We start from the raw sequence: 17,055 nt of genomic DNA on the forward strand, positions 1-17,055 counted from the left end.
GACAGAACTTTTTTAGTAAATTAGACTTGGTTTAAGTAGAGTTCTTTATATCTTCTAAATTTAGTGTGCTGTCTAACATCAGAGAATCTACCTTAAAAAGGAAAAGAAAGGACATATTTATTTCATATTCATCAATTAGTTAACCATCAGTTTCCTAAAATAAAATATCAAACATAGTTCACTCTAATATAATTATAAGTAAACTAAACGAAACTAAAGATGAATACTGTAATTAAGAACTTGGCCATATAGACAGCAGTTTGACAGAATTAACACAGGTAACAAAGTACATTTCTGTGCCTATTTAAAATGTAAAAATTACCTTTCCAAGCTTTGCTATATCTCGATACAAGGACAAAGGCAGAGTAAAGGCAATGGTGGAAAGCACAATAATGAAATGGCGACCAATAAGCAAGTTTTCAGGATCAACTAAAAACACAATAAATATTATAAAGTGTTAATAGATACGAGTAACACACCAGTGACACAAGAAAACAGTCAAATATTTAATTATAAAAATGACTTAAATAATATAAAATGCTACATAAGTGACAACAATTTTGGGTAAATAAATTTCATAAAACTGTGTAAAAATAGAAATAATTCACAAAAATGTAAATACAAAATAACTTACGGATGAACCTACAGTTCAAATAATGTTATCATATTTTGCATTCAAATTATTTAATAGCCTCCCAGTCAGTTTTCCTGCTTTTATCTTCCTTTGTCCCCTTAGAGTATATTTTTAACCTAGAAATTACAGAGATCCTTTCCAAAGGCTAAAACCATTATGTCACTCCTTGTCCCAAACCCTCTAAGGGCAAAGCCCTTCAGTCAGAAAGTAAGCTACATGAGGACAGAATATATTCTGAGGCTTTTTTTTTTTTTTAACTTCTGTGTCCCAGAAAGATTTGAAGAGTCAAATTTTAAATTTCACAAATCAAGGTTTAGACAAAAATATTCACTATCTTTACATCCTTCTGCTGAGAAAGAAGTGAAGGAAAGTAGACAGAGCAACTTTTTGGATAGGGAAGATGTCATAGGAAAGCTGCTGAAACCTGGCGTACATTGCAGACTCCTGGCTTTAATAACAAGGAAATTATAATAGAGTGTGAGTGTGAGAGTGTGTGTGTGTGATCAAATATAAATAAAAGTAAACACAAAATAAAACATATTTACAAGGATTTATGTATTTTTAAAGCTGGCTAGTCACAGCTTTAAATGAAGCTAACCAATGAAGACACCATTGTTTAATTTTTTTAGCTCATATTAAATTCCTTCAGAGTTCATGTCATTTATTTTTGAAATGTTCTCAGTGGTACCAAGTCTGTGTGCATTAGTTTCTGCAGACTCTGAAGTCTGTAGAAGCCAAGTCTGTCAAATAAGTGAGTGTGGTAAAAAACAAAAACAAAAGAGTTATTACTCTGAGAAGTGAGACTGATTTTCTTAAATGGTCAATACACTAACGTACAAGGAAGTTCCAAGATGGGAACTTCAATGTGGCATAAATTTCACACACACACGCGTGTGTACACACACAGACACACAGACACACACACACACGTATATACCAGAATGGAAATAATTTACCGTGGGTATTCATTCAATTCAGCCATAACTAAACAATCATCTTAACATTGTGAATCAAAACAATAAAACAGGAAGTTCAAGTTCCAAAAACCTTGAACTCAATTATTTACATAGTTCTCAGTGAACATAATTTGAATTAAATTATTTGTGTATCTGGTCTTTGTATCCCTTCAAACCATTTGCTCTACAAATATGTTTGGTAGAAAATATATTTCCTTCTACTGGGAAAATTCACAGCCCTAGAGCACGGAGGAGCCCAGTAACTGAGGGTCTCCATCAGCATAAAGGACTTTTTTCACTAACAATCCAATGCTGAGATCTATTACCTACATGTGTCTTTTAACAGAAATGTGCCTGAACAAGGATTTTAAATGTTTAAACAATAGTAAAGAAAATTGAACATTGAAATTTTTGAAAAATTTCAAAATTATCTACACACACTACTTCTAATAATTATTTCTCATTACTTTAACTTGTATCAAGAACCAAGGCTTTGGTTATCTGAGAAAAGCAAAAGCAACTGTCCACTTACCAGTCTAAGACATTGGTGATATATTTCAGGGGAAAAATATGACTTTGCTAAGGATTTTCCTTACTTCCAAAAATAATTTGGCTTTACAAGACATACAAACAAAGCACACATGATAAAATATCCCATTTAACAACTATGAGAAAACTGTGATAAGAATCAAGTGTGCTCTTTGTTATGTGACTTACTTTTTTAAAAGTCATTTTTGATGATTATAAAACTAACAACCAGGAAGGGGGTTTCAAAGGAAACTTTAGATTTCTCTATGATGTTTTATTTTTATGAAGAGTATGTATTCATATATTATTTGTGAAATTAAAAATCAGTAAGTGATCAAAATGTTTCAGAGAAAATTAAATTAATTGTGGTCTATCTCACTTGTACAGTAGATACTACATAGAATACTGAACTACCGTTAAAGTAAATAGGACAGATCCCTATATTTTGATATGAGAATGTGAAGAGGCATGTTATAACACAAGACATATAGTGTTATTTATAAGAATGTCTGAAGTTTCATGCGTCCTTAAAACTCTGAAAGCATACATTAAAAAGGAAGAAAAAAGGAAAGAAGGAATGAACTCTTAGAAGGATTGTCCCTCCTTGGTTGTCTCAAAAAAAGGAGATTATGAGTATGTCCTGTCTTCTCTATTTTGCTTAGCTGTGTTTTCTAATATTGTCCTCACACTATTGTATTACTTCTCAAATAAGAAAATAAGGTGATAAAAAGCTTTTTTCTAAATCATAATGCTTTTTTGAAAAACTGAAAAATAACAAAGAAAATAAAAATCCCATGTGTCCCACAATTAAAAGATAACCACAGTTTATATGTGAATATATTTTTCTTATTTTGTCCTTATTTATGGAAATAGATATTTTACATAACTGACATTATTTTGTATATAAGGTATATATTCTTCTCATTTTCTTTCATATTCTATCCGCTCACATGATCTCAGTTTATGAAAACATGATTTGGAGGTTGGGGGCAAGGACAGCAACTACAGACGACAGGGAACGATGCTGGGTAAGCCTTCCCTTTGCAAGGCCTTGTTTGTGTTGTCTCTCCTGTTTCACACATTAATTCTATGAAGCAGGTGATACTCTAATTCATAATTTAGTGAAGAGGGGCTAGAACTCAGAGAGGGCATTAGCCTTCTCAAGGTCACACAGCTAGCAAGTAGTAGGTCTGTGATTTGATGCTCAAATGTCCCTGGTTTTAGTTTCCACTTAACTCTGTGAGAGGAATAGGTTTTAGGTTTTGTTTTACTCTGTTTGGATGTCTCTAGAATGAGTGATTCATGCACTAAGAGGAAAGGTGTTTTTGCATCAGTTTCAACGATAAAACAACTATCGAGTTAAGTCACTATGAAATGGGGATTATGTGGCTTGGATGAAGAACTCTTCAAAGAAAAAGACTCATGATCTCTGAATTATTCCAATAGCCCATGATATGGTAAAAGGGCCAACAGGGAATGGGGTAGCGGCATGCTGAAAAGTTCTGCTTGAAATGTTCGTGGCAGCTTTTTCTTTGTTTTTAATAGAAGTACAGTCGACTTACAGTGTTGTGTTAATTTCTGGTGTGCAGCATAGTGATTCAGTTGCACATATATATCTTCCTTTTCATAGTCTCTTTCATTATAGGCTATTACAAGGTATTGAATATAGTTTCTTCCCTGCATAGTAGCTTTTTCATAATTACATGAACCTGGAAACAATCTCAGTGTCCCTCAACTGGATGACAGGTAAACTGTATTCATCCACATAGTGGAATATTCCTCAGCAATGAAAGATAAAAGAGCAAACTACTGATACACCCCAAAACATGGATGAATCTCAAATGGACTATACTAAGTGAGTGAGGTCAAGCTGCAAAGGCTACCTTCTATATGATGCCATTTATTAGGCATTCAGGGAAAAGCCAAAGTAGGAAGAAAAATCAGATCAGTGGCTTCCAGGGGCTGGAGATGTGGGTAACTTTGATTGTAAAGGGGAACAAGGAAATTTGGGGGGCGGGATAATGGAATTGTACTGTATTTTGATTGTGGCCATGGTTGTATGACTGTATGCATTTGCCAAAACTCACAGCACTACACATTAAAAAAGGCTAATTTTACAATATTAAATATCTTAATACAAATTGTGGGGACAAAGGTCAGTTTGCTTATTTAAGAAATGGTGTAGCACAAATAGTACCTATGTAGCATAAAATATTAAAAAATAAAGTATTCAAAGTATATAAATAATAATTTATTAAACAGCTAAATAAGAACAAAACTATATCTAAAAGGAGATTAATACTTTAGTATCAGACTGGATCATAGATGTTACTAGATATTTGAAGTCACTCAATTGCAACATTTGCAAATATTTTACTTTAAAATTATTATGAAAAAAATTTATTATGGACCACATTAACTGTGAATAACTATATAAAATAAATTCATTGACTTACCTACAGGGATTCTTTGGAAAACTTTGCTCAAAGTATCTCCAGTTATTATGTTATAACTTATCATAGCTAAAAACATAATTAAAATAATACAGTCACCAACAAGCCATCACATATTTCATCTTGAATATTTTGAAAGTAATCTGTTATCAATTCCCAAATATTGGCATAATCTTACTTTCAAGTATATATTATAATAACAATTATGTACAACTTTAAAAATAACTAGACAACAGATTATGGGATAATATCAACTTGTATTACAAAAAGATTTTCATTTTACAAATCGATTCTTTCAGAATCAATCTTTAAATAATAGTGAGTTTTGGTAGTCATTTAAAATGGAATTTGTTTTGTCATGAAATCTCAGTTTCTAAACACGGTTTTAGGAACACATGTATTGCTCAAAGTGAGGAACAACAATAGAAAATTGTGAAGGCTCCAAAATATCCCCTCAGTTAAAAAAAGTAAGATTTGGGGAAGATATATCCTTAGCCTTCTGTGTAGACAGAAGGAACCAGTGGTTTGAACAATAGCTTCTGCGTTACTAATTTTAAAATGAAGTCAATTTGGCCATTGGTGAATGTTAACATTTTACTTATTTAAGAAGTACTAGGTGCAAACTATAAATAGCCTGTTGACCTTGTACATCATGTCCACAGATCCTTAGGTTTTCGAAAAATATTTCAGCCCCAGAAGAAATCTATTATTTCTTTCATTCAGTGTAATACCAGCTCATTCTATTTTTCACCAAACTAGGGAATTACAACCATTAACTGAATGAAAATCACCCTCATTTTATTTCAATGAAATACGTAGAAAACCAACCAAAAGAACCAGAAAACAAGGGGAAAACGGCTAAAGATAAACACTTCACGTGGAAAATATTTCAACCGCTAGTATTCTTTAATGACTATTTAATGACTATTAAAACTATTCTATTCAGAAATGGCTGTGTGTTTATGCAAATAATTACAATATTCATTTTTGCATTCATCTTACCTATGAAAGGATACAAAAATTGTAGAACAGAGAGTAGGAGATATCCTGGAAAGCCAAAAGTTTTATTGACCAAAGACTGGTAAGTGTCTGTTCCAGAGAGGGCCCCTCCTTTTATCAATAAAACAAGGGAAAAGTCTGTGGCAAAAATAACCATTAAACAAATGTCAGATTATATTTAATATAAAGGTTTTCTTTTTATGTTTTGACTTAAAGAAAAAGAGAAACTTTAAAGAAGGATTTAATGCTACAGTAATTTAGCATGGAAAGGCTTACTTTCTTTTCATAAAACATTATGTTTCATGAAACTGTACTGTTTCCAGTTATATGTTTTCAACTGAGATGCAAAGATACGTAACATATCCATGCAATGAACTGGACAGAAGAGGGTATGAAGACCAGAGTTAAAGCTTCGGTTTCTCATTTTACTTTCCTAACCTAACCAGAGCAATGACTATTAACAAGACGTGGCTCAACTGTCCAAGCAATAGAAAGTAGTTATTAATCCAATATTTCACAGGCATTCAACGCTTAAAGACTGAAAATAAAAAATGCTGTAGGCATTCAGAAAAAAAAAAGATTTAAAAGAATCAAGTCGTGTGTTTATAACAAAGTACTACTAGTAACTTTATTTTATAGTTATTATGGTTAAGAGAGCACTCTAAGAATTGTTTTTTAATTTACATTTAGATGTTTAAGTTCCAGTTTTGGAGTTTAAGCTGAAGATACAAATATACAGATATTATATAATTAAAAGTTTATCTCTCTCTCTTTTTTCATTTAACTCGGTGTTTTTTGAACACCAACTGCTGTATTGGGTACACAGTTACTGCTTTTTATTTTTTCTCACTCACACTTCCAAAATTCACAGCTGAATTTTTGATCCTTTAAGTTATTTGGAAATGTATTTGAAGACAAAGAAGAAAAGACAAATTATGAGTCCCCCCTGCTTCACTGAAACTTCTTTCACCAAGTTCATCCATGAGCTCCCAGTTGATAAATCCAACTGATACCTCCTAAATCTCAATCATATTTGCTTTCAGGAGCATTTTTCCTCTTTACCATTCAATCCCTCTTTCTCAATCATCCTCCCTTGGCCTTTGTGACATCACTTCCTCTTGGATTTCCTCCTACATTTTGGGCCAATTATACTCAGTTTTTCTCCAGTTTCTTTAACTCTCTTCAAACCCTGGATTCTTGGACTTTTTCCTCATTTTTCAAGATATGCTACTGTGATCTTAGTCATGCCTGTGGTTTCAATTTTCATACAGATGTTAGTAACCCCCAAATTTGTATCTTCTGCCCAGATTCCTCCAAAACTCCAGATTTCTACATCTAGCTGTCTAATAAACATTTTACCTTGGAGATCTCATAGGCATCTTGATTTTAAATGTCCAACTTCTAATTTATATATTTGTTCAGGAACCTGCTTCTGTATCCATATTTCTCCAAACTGTGAATAATATCAACAGAAACCTGAGAATCGCCCTAGAGTTCTCATTATCCATCACCTTCGATATTCCTTTAGTCACCAAGTTCATTAACTACTGCATCATAAATTATTCAACTCTGTCTCCTCATTTCCAATCTCTAACCTGCTTAATCTTAGGGCTTAGGCCTTTATCACTTCTTACCTGGATTACTGCAAAAACTCCTAATAGTTCTCTCCACCAATCTGGCCCCCGATCAAGAAACTTGTGACATCTCCTCCCAAGAGTTTCTTGACATTCTCCCTCTATCAGATGAATCTGACCACAGCATTAATCTCACCTTGCCTTCTGCTTAAAATCCTCCTGGGGAATCCTCTGATGCCTCTGGATAAAAATCAACTCCTTTTCATATTTTTTTTCAGAAAAAAATCATTTATTTGCTGTGGGATCTTGGGTGAAGGACTTGACTTTCCTCAGTCTCACATGCAAAGTAAGGCAATAGCCCAGCCTTGAAGAGTCTGTGTGCAGGATGATGTTTAAATGCCCACCACTATGCCTGGCATGCTCTAGAGGCTAAAGGAATGAGAACTTGTGCTATTCTTGGTTATTATCTATAGGCTGCAAATGGTGGTGGAAAAAGCCTTGTATTTGAAGTCCGATGGTAATGGTAAAGCACTAGCAAATACTTCACAACAGTTTTTGTGCGTCAGGCCTTTTCCTAAATGCTTTATGTATATTAACTTGTTTAATCTTCACAACAACCCTAGGTAGGTGCTATTATGATGTCCCATTTAGGAAGAGTCCTGGCAGTCTAGCCCCAGAATCCATGCACTTAACCAAAACCTCAACTCTGCTGCCAGTAACTGCAGACTTTGGGCAAATCATTTTAACTTATTAAAGTCTCAATTTCCTCCTCCATAAAAATTAGAACATGAATACCTACTTCATGGAGTCAGGAGATAAAGTATAGTGGCTGCATTATGCTCAGCATTGAGCTAGTCCTCAGGAAATGGTAATGATTATCATTACATGGGAACCTTCATAAATGCCTCTGCAAACCTAACTTCGTCTCTTTCCACTTACGAACATCAGCCCTACACTTTGGCCAGACTGAATCACTTCTACAGTTCTCTTCTGCATTTCCACATTTCCATCTGCTTAGAGTACCCTTTCATCTTCTTTGCTCACTCACATTTTTCCATTAACAGTCAGCGAAGGTGTCTCTTTCTCCTCCAAATATGCCTGCACCCTTAAAGCTGGGTTAAATGCCAGTATCCCTATTGTGCACATATTTGTATTATGGTATTTTTCATGAAATATTATAATTATGTGGGTTTTTTTCCTGCCTCACATACTACAGTGTGAGCTTCATGCAGGCAGGAATAATGGTCTTCATTGCTATAATGGCAGCAGTGTCAGTGAATATTTGTTGAATGAATCTATGATCAGTATAGCAAGATGGCTAGACGTCTACATATCTGATTCAGATTTAACATGATAAATGACCTAATAAATATATTTTAAAATATTCTGCAAGCACAAATGGCATAGTAATTAATTCTATGTTCTTTGTTCAAAACTAAGAAAAGCTACACAGAAGAGCTGAGGAGTGCTTTGAAATACTTCAAACAGGTTTTCACCAGGTAGTGAAGTAAAAAAAATGTCAAGCAGGGGGACTGTCCATGGAACGTCAGTGTGAAGGCATATTCTACATGTGGGGAATGGAATAGTCCAGAACGGCTAAAACATAAATCCCACACATCGCAGTGTTGGTGACAGGGTGAAAGAAGTCAGATTAGTGGGGAGATGAGACAAAAAATGTAGACAGTGGCTGAAACATGCGAGAATTTAAATGCAATATATTTTTTTCTGTTGTCATTATAGGGTGTTGACATGTCTTGAGTGGGGGCGTAACAGAGACCATGCTGAAGTTTTACAAAGATAACTCCTGCAACAATATGGAGGACAGATCAGGAAGTAGACAGATGCTAAAGGCAGGAAAACTCAACAGCAACTTAATGGCCGAAGAAGAGAATCAATGAGGCCTTGAGTAACAGGAGCTAACCAGTTTCATAGATATTGTAAAGTTTTGGTGAAGAACTGTATGCTTGGGATGAGAATGCTTAACTTTATAAAAGTTCAAAATGTATTGCTTAAAGTTAACAACTTGGTAAGAATTTGGTTAATAATAAATGTTTTCATCTACTTGTTAAATATGAGCTATAAATAAATTTCTTTAAAAAGTTTTAAGAATCTCAAAATCAATCCCTGTAACATTTTGATCTCACTTTAAATATATTTTATGAAAATCTTAGATAATCTGTGAATGAATCTGTGTTATTTAAGAGGGAAATTTTCTTTTCCATCATTATGTATGCTTGGACAATAAAAATTATTTTACTCTAATCAACAAATATGAGAATCTTAAAGCAAATTAAAATAAAACTATTTGGTGTAAATATTTACAATTCTTCCTCGTTCCCCAACATTTCACAAACATGAAAACAGAACTTAGAAACACTACTTGTTGAACTGGACATATCTCATTTAAAAAGCCAAAGACTTTAGAAAGACAAAAGAATAATTGTAGAAACAAACCACTGTATAATTATAGCATCAATTTAAAGAACAATTCAGTATTATACCCCAATTTGTAGATTTTGCTCTTAAAAGCCTAATTTCGAAATAAAATAAAAAAAAAAGAAAAAAATGAATCATAGTCTACAATTTTTTTTTGCATCTGTGTGGTCATCCTTTATTCATCAAAATCATTTAAGGATTTTTATCTTGCAGCTTAATTAATAAGAGTAACTAACTTCCATGGATTAGTAATTTTGCAATATATGGCTTTGCAAAGAATTGCTCATAGTCATTGCTGTAGGTTTATGTATAGCATCAGCTGAAAAAGTTATTCATATTGTGATCTATGGATGTATAATGTGACTTGGCTTTAAGAAGCTATTCATTCTCCTCAAGTATTGATTGAATCCTTAGGTGGTATATATTTTAAAATTTTCTCTATCTAATGGTTTACAATGTGCATAAATGTTTACAATGCACTTAGATAAACCCTGGTTATTACACTTGGGGGGAAATGAATTATTTGTCAGTGCTGATTGACTGGGAAACAGGAAATTAAAAATGACAACAGCAAATCCTTGAATGAAATTTTTAGTGTAATAAATGCTCTCATGAATAAAATGCAATTCTTAAATACCAGCAACTCTGAATAAGCACTAAGTAATGGGTTCCATGTTACCAAGTTATGGGTCTTAAGCTACAAATTAAGAGCTGTAAAAACTAAAAGCAGCTCAGGTTTGGGGAGTCAGGGTGGTGAGAAGAATCAGGGAGGAAGGGAGCCAGGGTCTCTGCAGCTCTGACTTTGCTATCTACCACATGCTTTACTTTCTTTCTCAGCCTAAGGAAAAACAGCCAAATTACAGGCTGCATTTGGAAACCTGAGGTTTTGTGAGGGATGGTATCTTGGTCAGGGTCTTCAGAAGCAGAGCTGAGGCAGAGATTCTTAGGTGAGGGATTTGAGGGAGCACTCCCAGGAGAAGGGGAGTAAAGGGACAGGGCAGGGAGAGAGCTCAGCAGGGATGTGGTCTTGGGTGGAGACCAGCTGCAGCCTTGCCCAGCATGGTAGAGGCGCCCTGAGCTCCAAGTGCACCACACATTGGTTCCTCCTGGAGGCAGGGAAGCCAGCTTTGGGGCTTCTCCCAGTCAGTCTTTGACTGAAGGCTGTGGGGAAATGGTGGCTGGGGTTCATGACCCCACAGGAAGGTGATATCACTGAGGTCCAGGTCCCCACTCTGGAGAGGGAGACAGCAGAGGTGTTCTGCATTCCCTGGGGACAGACATCAAGGTGGTCCCACACAGCGGCCACCACTGCAGGGGCGTGTCTCTTTGTGATTGCTGTACACACATACGCACACACACACAGACACACATACACACACAGTGATTCTAAGGTAGAGGAAAGAACTTGCATTTGTCATGAGGTGAGCTGGTGGGATGACGGGGCAGGGGTGAGAACATCAGGAGGGGAGATGATTGGGAGTTGTAACGCCTGCACTTAAACGGTGGAGTGGCCAAATCTGGGTGTGAATGAACATGTTGCATGAAAAGTGAGAAGCAGAACAGAAGAAAGGATACCGAAGCACCTTACTGCTGCACTTGAAGACGGTGGTAGGCAGGGAGCCCGGGCAGACAAGGGCTGGGTGGGGAGGGAGTGGTGACCCAGGCTGGCTGAGCACCAGGGCTCTCGGTGCCCCCTGCACCAACAGAGCTGGAAAAGGTTGTTCATTAGTGTGCGTCTGCCCACGGTTTTTTCAGGAAAGGAGTCCCTGAAGTCTACATTTTGAGAGGAGAGTCTCAGCTTTAATCAATCTTTAAAATGACTCCCTCATCTACCACGTTCTGCATAAAGTGAAAAAGGCACATGAAAAGGATTTGGGTCTGGTAATATATAATGCTTTTCTAATCTGTTCAGAGGATTAGCAAGAAAAGAAAATCTCTTCAGACATAAATGTCTAAATTCTTTAGGATCCTTTGATGCACTTTTTAATTGGAAAATTCAGTTACAGGATGTGTGTGTGTGTGTGTGTGGGTGGGTGTAGGTGTGTGTGCATGTAAAACAATTCTTGCACAATTTAAGTTGCAGGAATAAGCAATTAAATAGTATTTTACCTGTGATATATGAAACCCAAAATAGAAGCAATATTCCCAGAGGAAAGCCAGCTTGGTTCATCGAATAAGGCAATCCTGCAAAAAACATAAAATACCCCACCTGTCACATTAATAAAATATACAGAAATACAGATATTTCCCCCCAATTCCTATACATAATAGGCTAAGTAAATTGGCACGCTTATATCACATAGTCACAAACAGTGCATAGGAATACTAAAGTTAAATGTTAGCATATTAATACCTATTTCAGAATAAAATGTTGTAAGTTAAGGACTTGTCAAGAGAGCAAGTTGATAAAATGGAAGAATAAGAATTAGAAAGCATCAGATGAATAACAGATGCCAGTTCACATGAGAAATGTTCACTTCAGGGTCAGGGGGACAAACAACCTAGAATCTGTGGAGGGTAATGACCCAGGGCTGTCCTTGCTCTCTTCACATGCTGGCTGGAAAAGCAGAGCTGGTAATGAGAGGGTAGAAGGGTTATGAGATATGAGGAAAGACCAACTCTGGGGTCAAAATGGGCAACCCTGTAGGAAAAGGAGAGGCAAAAATATATTTTATAAAGCTGATGGGGGTAAGTAACATTATTTCTTATGAAGTTCTCTGGAAATGGGCAATTTTAGATTAATGACAATATAATATTTAAAATAAAACATCTTTAAAATATTTCCATCCAGGATTTGTATTCTCTGAAAAATTCCCCCCGAAAAAATCTGCTGAGCCTAATTAAGAGGTACTTTTTAAAGTTGCTGACATGGATCAGCTTAAATTGTTCATATTAGGAATGAGCTCTAGAGTTCTGCCCAAACCTCCGTGGTACATAGAGGCAGAATTTCAAACAAGCCTTTGCCAGTACTTCCTACTACTTTGCCTCAGGTTCCTAAATTTTATCCACCATTTGAAAAACAAATTGTCTATATATGGAAAGTAAAATCAAGAAACACATCAACTTGTGAAAGTTAAGAAAAGTAATACTATTTAATTGCTTATTCTTGCAACTTAAATTGTGCAATAATTGTTTTATATGCACACACACCCACACCCACAGTCAACCCAGATGACTGTGACTAAAATGTCAAAACTTTATAGGAAAAAGTAATATTCTCAATGAATATTTATAGGGTTTTGTTTTGTCTCTGCTTTTTCTAAAATCGGATGTTTTCAAATAATAAAAAGAATAATAAGCACTAAAAAAACAACTGCCTTTATTATTATAATGCCATGCACTTAATTTTGTCAGAATTTTTCCCTTGCTTCAATTTGGGAAAATATGAGCTGCTCATTTCTTTCAATTCTGACTATTTGTGTCCTTTATTTAAAAAAAAAAAACATTTAACCAATTTCTATGTATTGATTACATGATATTTAAAATTAATGTATCATAGTAAGTTTGTACTTTAAAGTTTAACACTACATAAATGGGTAAGGAAATACTGCACAGATTTAATTTTTCACAAGATTGTTATGTTTTCACATTAAATTTTTGTACCTCCAATACTTCCAAATACCTGGAGGTTTTACACTTCTAGAAGGTCATACAGAGGTGATTCAAGCAATGGTGGTCACTCCAGGAAAAGGGGAAAAAAATAAATTAGGTAACATTATCAATTGATCATGAAGCCTATGGAAAAAAAAATCAGCATCTCCCATTGTCAGCTTCACCTTAATCTACCACATGTGGAGGATGCTCTGAAACGTGGAAAGAGTATGAATCACAACCCTCAGCAGAAAAGACTGATGTGTGCACATTGTTACATTGGAAGAAAGGAAAGACGTTTATGGGGAAAAAAATTACCGATTTTATAATTTAAGATTTTTTCCTTTAAAAATAATCTAAGAATACTACCAACACAATAAATGTTTTAAACTGAGACTTGTTACTTAAAAAAAAAAAACAAAAACAAAAAACAAAAAACTTACCTATGATACCAGATCCTATAATAGAGTTGACAACATTAAAAACAGCAGCAGACTGACGACAAGTTTCCCCTCTGTGCTTATGTTCCGAAACGAGGGTTTCTCTGTCATCTAGATCGCTCTATATATAAAATGGCAATTAAATACATATTGACTAGCTCAAAAAATCATAAAATTGTAAGACAAATACGCAGTGTAAGAGACTAACACGAAATCAGTAGTAATAAGTAATCTCAATAATGATAAGAAAATAATGATGAGGATGATAATGAAGAGTAACAATAATATCTAGTAATTCAACAGAACTTTATAAATAAACGCCATCCTAAAGTGCCCTGATCACAAGCTGCGCCAAGTACTCGGACTGCTGCATGAAATCCTTGAGTACAGGATCTCTGAGGAACCAGTGATGTGATTTTGCGAAATTAAAGGGGTTATATGGAAAAACGCCCGCCAAGAAAAAGAAAAAAGTCATATCAAGGCAAAACTTTTTCTCCTGGAGAACCTTCCGTGGTGCTAAATCAAGACACCAAATGAAGACAGCTAAACTCTGTTGTAGGGTGAATGAAACTTGAAGGGACCTGCCTTCACAACCCGCCCGTCTCCAGCGTTACCTGCGGCGGGACGACCTGGCGCTGCCCCTGGTAGCCCATGTTTGCACCTGCGCCCTCGTAGGTGGAAGGTTCGCGGCCCCGGGTGCTGGACGCTGGCGGGAAAAGCCTCCTCCGCGACCTCCCAGGCCGGGGTCAGCGCGCGGCCGGAGAGTCGGGTTGAGAGGCTGCGCGGGCGCCCCCGCCCCCTCCTCCGCGGGCTGCGCGGGCTGCGCGGGCTGCGCGGGCTGCGCGGGCTGCGCGGGCTGCCGCCGGAGCTCCCTTGGCTCGAGCAGCCCTCCGCAGTTTTTCTGGGGAGCTTGCGGAGCCACGGGCACCTTTCTCCTCAGGCGGAGATGCTACAGGGTGTGTCTGATCCGGCAGCCCTCTCTCCCCGCACCCCTGCCTGATTTTACCCTCCCTCCCAACCTCCAGCGGCAAAGTACGGTTTGTTCCGCCCACGCTGACCTGCCCAGATTGTACACAGAGTTAAGACGGACTCATTTAGTCCATCCCAAGTTAGCTGCTCCTTGGCTGGAGTCTGATGTCCAGGTAAGATCGCAGTAGCACCCCTGCTCCCACGGAGCGTCTCTATTACCACCTCCTCGTGCTCCTTACACCTCTTTTATGTCAGAGATAACAGATGAAAATGTAGAACTTTTAAATGGAAAATGAAAAACTTGTCTAGAGTTTTAGCAAACCTGATTACTAAGCATGCTTTGGTCAAATGTTTCCAGGTGACTTTTCAGAAAAGGAGATTTACACAAAGGAAAGGAAGATGGATTGATAATGGAATCACATAACGAAACTTAAAAGCCGGCGGAGTGGGGTGTCAGGGGATGGAAAGGGAAAGGCATTTAGGTATCTGAACTACAAAGAATCTTAAATGACCCCTTTTTCACCCGTCTTACCTTAAAGATGAGGAAACAGGCCCAGAGAATATTCAATCACAAAGAGGCAGAATACATAAAGAACAGTTTCAGGGATAGTAAGAGGTGTAATAAAACATCTACTTATCAAATAATTAAAGAAGTTTTTTTCATAAACATTTATTTAAAATGATGAAACATGCAAAAACCAGAGAAAAACCTAAAGAGAATTATAAACTTCATATATTCTCCACTGTCGAAGTAACAAATATTAATATTTTGTCAGACTTTCTTCAAAATTGCTTCTAATAAACTGCAGATGATGAAAGCGACATGTGTAATCTCTGATACTAAGTCATTAAAGTCGTTGTGGTTTCTACCTTGTTCACTTTCAGACCTCTTGCTCTGGGCAAAGCCAGCTGCAGTGTCACGAGGACATTCAAGGCTCCTGCAGCAAGAAACTGAGTCTACTGCCAACGCCTTGTGAGTAAAACATGTTGAAAAATGATCCTTTAACCCTAGTCAACCCTTCAGATGACTACAGCCCCAGCCAACATTCCAAATGCAGCCTGAGCCAGGGCCACCCAACCAAGCTATCCCTTCCTGATCCACAAAAGTGAAATAAAAAATGTCTATTGTTGTTCTAGACCACTAGTTTTGGGGGTATTTGTTACACAACGAAGGAAAACTAAGATAGGATTTCTGTACTTTTTTGGGGAAGTGTTTAGTCTTTACTAATTAAGTTTTAAAAATTGAATTTATTTTATTTTGAGCGGCTTTAGGTTCACTGCAGCATTGAGCAGAAGGTACAGAGATTTCCCATTTACCCTTTGTCTCCATACATCCAGAGCCTCCGCCATTAATAATATTCTCCACTAGAGTTGTACATTTATTACAGCTGATGACCCTACATTGACACATCATCACCCACAGTTCATAATTTACATTATGGTTTGCTCTTTGTGTTGTTACATTTGATGGGTTTGGACAAATGTGAAATGGTATGTTTCTACCACTGTAGTATCATACAGAATAGTTCACTGCCTTAAATATCCTGTGTTGAGCTGATTTATCCCTCCCCTAATCCCTGACAACCACTGATATTTTTACTGTCTCCATAGTTTTGTCTTTTCTAGAATGTCATATAGTTGGAATCCTATAGTATGTGGCCTTTTCAGATTGGCTTATTTCACTTAGTAATATGCATTTAAGTTTCCTCCATTTCTTTTCATGGTTTGATAGCTCATTTCTTTTTAGCATTAAATAATACTCCATTGTACCACAGTTTACTTATCCATTCACCTACTGAAGGATATCTTGGTTGCTTCCAAGTTTTGACAATTATTGATAAAGCTACTATAAATACCTGTGTGTAGGTTTTTGTGTAGATGTAAGTTTTCAGCGCCTTTGGGCAAATGCCAACAAGCACAATTGCTGGGTCCTTTGGTAAGTGTTTACTTTTGTAAGAAACCACCGAATTGTCTTTCAAAGTGGCTATACCATTTTGTATTGAATGATACAATGAATGAATGAGAGTTCCTGCCAGTGTTTGGTGTTGTCAGTGTTGTACATTTTGGCCTTTCTAATAGTATACACTATGCATATATGATTGAATATATCATTGCTATTATTATTTTGAACAAACTGTTATCTGTTAGATCAATTAAGAATAAGAAAAAGAAATGTTTTTATTTTACCTTCACTTACTCCTCCTTTAATGCTTTTCTTTTGTTTACGTAGATCTAAGTTTCTGACTTATATAATTTTCCTTCTCCTTAAATAACTTAATTTAATATTTTGAAATGCACTTCTGTTGGTAACAAATTCCCTCAATTTTTGTTTGTCTGAGAAAGTCTTTATTTCTCCTTCACTTTTGAAGGATATTTTTTACAGGGTACAGAATTCTTCTAAGTAGGTGGTTTTTTCTCTTAACACTTTAAATATTTCACTTCATTTTTTTGTTTACATGGTTTCTGAGGAGAAGT

General features: G+C 36.2%; 1 protein-coding gene across 1 annotated transcript in view; it reads right to left on the reverse strand.

The window, feature by feature from the left end:
• The window catches only part of SLC38A11 (solute carrier family 38 member 11), a 48,121-nt gene extending 33,494 nt beyond the window's left edge, over positions 1-14,627 (reverse strand). The window contains exons 1-6 of the mRNA XM_006182591.2: positions 14,226-14,627; positions 13,615-13,732; positions 11,690-11,764; positions 5,574-5,708; positions 4,575-4,640; positions 323-429 (exon numbers count right to left, since the gene is read on the reverse strand). Of these exons, the coding sequence (XP_006182653.1) occupies positions 323-429; positions 4,575-4,640; positions 5,574-5,708; positions 11,690-11,764; positions 13,615-13,732; positions 14,226-14,264 (540 nt within the window). The 5' untranslated portion in view covers positions 14,265-14,627. The remainder of the gene's footprint in view (positions 1-322; positions 430-4,574; positions 4,641-5,573; positions 5,709-11,689; positions 11,765-13,614; positions 13,733-14,225) is intronic.
• Between the last annotated feature and the right edge of the window lie 2,428 nt (positions 14,628-17,055).

This window comes from Camelus ferus, chromosome 5, assembly GCF_009834535.1.
Source record: "Camelus ferus isolate YT-003-E chromosome 5, BCGSAC_Cfer_1.0, whole genome shotgun sequence".
Classification (NCBI taxonomy): Eukaryota; Metazoa; Chordata; class Mammalia; order Artiodactyla; family Camelidae; genus Camelus; species Camelus ferus.